This window comes from Camellia sinensis, chromosome 7, assembly GCF_055761805.1.
Source record: "Camellia sinensis isolate YWXY chromosome 7, ASM5576180v1, whole genome shotgun sequence".
NCBI lineage: Eukaryota > Viridiplantae > Streptophyta > Magnoliopsida > Ericales > Theaceae > Camellia > Camellia sinensis.
This window is the reverse complement of record NC_138967.1, coordinates 11,050,143-11,056,193: the sequence shown is the minus strand read 5'-3', so window position 1 is coordinate 11,056,193 and position 6,051 is coordinate 11,050,143. Positions and strand designations below refer to the sequence as shown.

Sequence of the window (6,051 nt, the reverse complement as noted above, 5' to 3'; positions counted from 1 at the left end):
ATTTACAAATTTTTATTTATCTTGTTCATCCGAGTTATTCTTATCATATTATTCATTGGAATTTCGTTTAAAATTCTAAAGTTTCTTCTCAGGGTGTCACATTCACTAGTAAAAAAAATTATTCAAGTGTGTTCTATTCTAAAGCTTCATCTATGGGTGTCACATCACATCTGTTAATAATTTTTTTTTATAAAACTCCAAATTAAAATTAACCAATATGTAATTTGGATTGAAAAAGTGAAGTTGGATTAAATGCAGCACTGAAGACATAAAATTTTCGTCATGGGTTAGAAACTTGATTTGATATCAATGTTAAAAGTCTTAACTAAGCAGTGTCATGCATAATCAACAAAAAGCTATGATTATCCAGGAAGAGAAAATTTTACTTAATTTTCTAGCCTAAGAAAGAAAATTTTCCCAAGAAACTAGAGTGCGCGTGGGCATGAATTACGTTTGGATGTTCCTTTGTCTGTCTGATGAAAGATCTCTCTCACACACAACAATGAACCATCATCATGTATTGATGATGCTTGCAATCATTCTTCTTGGTTGCCTCACACCCGCATGCCCTCCCCACTCTCTCTCTCTGTCTCCTCCCATTTCTCTTTCTCTCTTCGTACACACAATCCCCCTATATATATCTTCCCTCCCCTCACTCCTCTCTCCCACCACCCTGTAGTCCATTCTTCAATCTTCAATCTTCATCACAATCTCAATCCTATTCATATATTCATTTCCAATTCTATCTAAAACTAGATAGTCTATCTCCAATGGCAGTTTCTGGGTTTGAAGGTTTCGAAAAACGACTCGAGCTCCAGTTCTCTGGCGATGATCCGGCTGGGCTCGGACTTCGCCAACTGGAATTCGAGTCATTAGAAAAAGTACTACATGCTGTGCAATGCACTGTAGTGTCGGCGGTTGGAAATCAATATTTCGACTCGTACGTACTATCCGAGTCGAGCCTTTTCGTGTACCCCACAAAAATCATCATCAAGACATGTGGGACCACCCAGCTGTTGAAATCTATCCGTCCCTTGCTAAACTATGCTTGTGATTTGGGTCTGATCCTATGCGGGTGTAGGTACACCCGAGGCAGCTTCATTTTCCCAAATTCCCAACCCTACCCTCACACTAGCTTCAGAGAAGAGGTCATGTACTTGGAAGAGAGCTTGCCAAGTCATCTTTGCTATAGAAAAGCAACGGTCATGCCATCGAAGCTATCATCTCATTCATGGCATGTGTTCACTGCTAGTGACGACGAGGAGTCTCACTCACACATGCCTGAGGAGTCATATACCATTGAAGTCTGCATGACCGAGCTCGACCATGTGCTTGCTAGGAAATTTTTCCGGCGGCCCAATGACGGTAAATCCGGTGACTCGGCCGGGAAAGAGATGACGGAGATAACGGGTATCGGCGAAATCAACCCAAATGCTATTATATGTGACTTTGCGTTCGATCCGTGCGGGTATTCAATGAATAGCCTTGATGGCGACCGGTACTCCACAATTCACGTCACGCCGGAGGATGGATTTAGCTATGCAAGCTTCGAGTGCGTTGGGTCAATTTATGACCACCGCAACAATCTTGTCGAGGTGTTAAAGAAAGCAGCGCTAGTTTTTCGGCCGGCGACAATGTCAGTGTCGATAACATGCGCTGAGCACGAGGTCTGGACACGTGTCGCTGCCGCCCTAGAGCCGCTCGGATGGAAATGCCGGAGTTGCGCAGTGGACGAGTTCCCAACCATTGGGAACGTCATATTCCAGACATTTACTACTCGTCGAAAGTAAAATTTAATAGTGACAGCAGCGACGATGATGATGGTGGTGATAACAGTAAATACATTAAGAAGTTTAAAAGAGAAGAGAGAGGGAGCAGGGAGTTTTTAGGATTTAATTAGTTTTATTTTTTTAAATTAGGGCTCATGATGGATGGATGCATGGTGATGTTGATGCATGTATGGTGGGTAGATGATGATGGATGTGAGTACTAGAATGATAGAAGTGGTGAAATTTGGGGGTTGGAAGGTATAGCTGATGATGATAATGATAATGGGTAGGCATGCATCCAAAAAAAAAAAAAAAAAAAAGATGGTGTGTTTGGGGGGTTTTTCATCATGATCATGATAATGCACCCCACTTAGTTTTGTCACGCCTAAGTGAATTCTTAGAGGTTTGTGCAATAGTGGAGGAGAAAAAAAAAAAGTTTTCATGTTGAGAGGTTATATGAACTTTCTCTCTCTCTCTCTCTCTCTCTCTCTCTCTCTTAGTTTTGATTTTGTCCTTTTCCTATTTCTTTCTTGTCATTTTCTTGTAATTTCTTGCTCCCCTCTTGTCTCTTTGTTTTTGCATTTCAGCACTTTAAAGAGGAAAAAAGAGAAATTTATACATTTTGTAGTATTTCTCTTCTATCTTTATTGTCAATTTTGCACAAAGTATATTTTGAACATGTTTAGGAGGGCCCAAAACTTTGGAAAACACCTCTTTAATATGGCCTTAATTTACTTTAAGTTGACCTTTAATTACTCACGGATATAGAAATTATATGAAGAATGATATGACTAAATTATAATTAATGGGTTTAAATCAAAAAATTCACTAAAATAACTTTTAATTACAAACTTATCAATACCACATGGTTTTTTTAACCCAAAACTCAATGTTCTAATTTCTATTCAAATTAATTTCAAGTAGAGCTATTTAAACAGAGTTTTCGTACATATTGATGCATTTATTGCTCCTAATTTTAAAATTACCGCTATCATGTGATTTTTCTATACAAAAATTTTATTTCTACACATTTTTTTTTTTTTTTTTTTTGTAACTTTCTTTTTTCAGTCAGTTTGTGATTTTATTTTTTTTTATGTTTTTGGGTCTTTGTGAATTTTAAGATGGAGGTACAGCAAGTTATATAATCAAATAATTCCAAATTCTTGATAAAGGGCTTGAACTGTGGGCCTCACCATTGGCCCAATCCAAAATTATGATTTGTTGGACTGTGATACTGGCTAATTTGTAGGCAAAAAAAGTTGTGTTCTGTCCATACTTGGTCCCCATCCCTATCTGAACGTAATACAAATATGGGCCCTTGGCCGGGCCGGATTCCGTTGGCTAAGGGTCTGTCCAAGCCCAATTTGAAGGGGTCTCGGCTCGAACCGGACCTAACTTGTCCAAGCCCAAGCCTGAGTTTATCTCAATGATTTTGGGTTGGGCTCGGATTGCCCAAGTTCTTTTTTTTTTTTTGGAGCAGTTCGGGTTGCTCAAATTCCACACAAATAATTAGCGTTGGTTGTCATAATAAACTAATGTGTTGCACTTTTTGAAAATAAAATAGAAAAAATATCTTAAAAAATTACAAATATGAAATATAATAAGAAAATTAGCTTGAGTTATGAATACCAAGAAATAAAATATAATACAATGCAATATGAATTAATCCAATGGCGAGAAAATAATCAATATTTATATGTTTATTTTATTTATTAATATAGTTTTTATATATTAGCAATAAAATTTGGGTTGTATTGTGAGAGCTCATGTCTAGGCCCTGGCTGAATTTAATTTCAGGTTTAAAATTTTTGACATATTTCCCTTTTCCTTTTCTTTCCTTGTACAAATCCCTCCTCAAACAATACATATATATATATATATATATATATTTTTTTTTTTCTACAAAGGTATCGGTTCGTATATTGGATTATAACACAAACCAACGTTTTTTCATAGATTCAGATTTGAAACCTTACTCACTTGACAACTATGACCACTTGAACTATTGTCCGGGTCCCTTAAAACCTTAGATTCAAACATAAAAAATAAATAAATAAATAAATACAATTACATTAATTGCAAACCCTTCATAGTCAAATATAAATGAAGCAAATTAATGAAAGTATGAATTGGACAATTGTGGTATCCATATTTTGGGCCAATCTGGGGCAGCCCAACTAAAAATAAAGAGATTAGGCCATATCCATATTCTTTATGGGCGGGGCTCAGATCCACAACATTATTGTACCAGTTGTGGAGCATACCTTTGGAACTGCATCATTTGGTGTGGGCCCAAGCCCACTTTGGTGGTTAAGGAAACAAAGTTGAAAATGGATAATCTAAACGTAAACACTATCACTTTTTCTAGCTTTTTAATAACCAACTTATTTAAGTAAATTTTATGTATTTAGAATTAGCCTTCTCTCTTGTTACTGAGCCACTCAAATAAATTTTAAAAAAAAAAAAAATTGATTTTACAGAAGTTAGAAGAGGAATGCTTTGAGTTTTTGCTTTCTAATTATCAGTTTTTAACTTAAAATAATCTTCATCAAACACTCACATTATATTAGTTTAGACATATGGAAGTAATAAAAAATAAATTACCCAAAAAAAAAATAAAAAACTAAGGTTCATCTACACCACAAATTTAGGTTTCGTTTAGAAACAAACTATTTTAGTAATTTTTTAACTTTTTACGAAAAAATGTGTAGAAAAATAGAAAGAGTGTTGTGACAACTTATAATGACTTTTTAACTAAAATGTATAATTGACAAACAAAATTTTATATTTTTGAGTTAATTTATGAGTTTGTTTTTCTAATCTAAAACTTTTTTCTCAATTATGTAAAAGATTAGGAGAGAGATAGAGCATGGAAGAAGAAGCCTAAAAGACATAGAATAAAGAGAATCCTGGTGGTGTGGCCCCTTGAGATCATGTGAGAGATACTTTTTGGTCCCCTATCTCCTTGACATTTTGTTATTCAACGCAAAGCATTTTTGTCAAATTTCCTTTTGGAATTTTGGTTGGACACATCACTTAGGCCTAGTTTGGGAAGACTAAATAAATGTACTTTTTAATTTTTTATAAAATATGGGTTGGGTTTGGGTTGGGTTTGAAGTGATGTGTTAGAGAGGTGATGTGACTTAAATAAGATGATGTGAGGGTTGTTTGGGATGACCTAAATAAGTGCACTTTTTATCTTTTTACGAAAAGATGTACAGAAAAGTAGAGAGGTGATGTGATGGAAAAAAGATAAAAAGATAAAAAGTATGTACTTATTTTGGGTAGCCAAACTTGACCTTAAGATAGTGACTTTTTAACTTTTTATCTTTTTTTAATCTTCCCAAACTAGGCCTTAGTTTATCACCAACTTCAAATTATCTCTTTTACCTGACCTTGAAATTCATTGATTCTCTCTCTCTCTCTCCTTGAGATGATGAGAGAGACTTGTCTAGGAGGTGAGGTTTCTACTCTATATTCCCAAATTAGACAGAAACATCCAAAACACATATGGACAAAGAGGGAAAAAAAAAATTAAGAAAAATGATAATCACATTCTAATTTGTCTTGCAACAATATTACACATTAAAAAAAAAATTAAAATAAAATATGTGAATTAAATTTATTTCGAGTGTCAGTCATGTTTTATCAAATTTGAATATACACTATACACTATATTTTTTTTTTAATATTTGTAACATATTGTTTTAAGATATTTTTTTTAGTTATATATGAGTTTTTTTTTTTTTTTTTTTTGAAACATAAGTGATTAGTAATCAAAATTTACGTTTTTACAAAAATAATGTTTGAAAATTCCTTGTCATGTCAAAAGTAAGAAGACTTTTGTTTTTCAACCTCAACTAAATTCAATTATAATTGTTATAAAATTATTTTCAACCGAATTGTCAATTGTTGGCTAGCAAAAACTTCTGCCAATGGGATTAATTTCTTCCTACCCAATCTACCAAATAAAAATAAATAAATAAAAATTGTTAACTGTTTTAAACAGAGACCATTGGGAAAGGTTCTGCCCCCATTTCAAAATGCCTCACAAACCTCAAAACCTTTGATAAATTCATGTTGAATAAATTAAAACTTTGCCCCTAAAGTATGAACAATTTTTCATTTTGCTCCTCAAATTTGTTTTTTTTTTTTTCCAATTTATTTCTTAAACTATCTTATTGTTTGTAATTTGATTCAATTCTCAACGTCCATCTAATTTTTGGGAAATTTTTTTATGTTGGTTGCCACGCGACACATAAATGTTTATGGTTATAATTTT

General features: G+C 33.8%; 1 protein-coding gene across 1 annotated transcript; it reads left to right on the top strand.

Moving 5' to 3' along the window:
- Positions 1 to 308: 308 nt before the first annotated feature.
- On the top strand, positions 309 to 2,423 carry BUD2 (Adenosylmethionine decarboxylase family protein). Its single transcript, XM_028209682.2, has one exon. The coding sequence runs from the start codon at positions 771 to 773 to the stop codon at positions 1,788 to 1,790; it is 1,020 nt and encodes a 339-aa protein (XP_028065483.1). The 5' UTR covers positions 309 to 770; the 3' UTR covers positions 1,791 to 2,423.
- Positions 2,424 to 6,051: the final 3,628 nt, after the last annotated feature.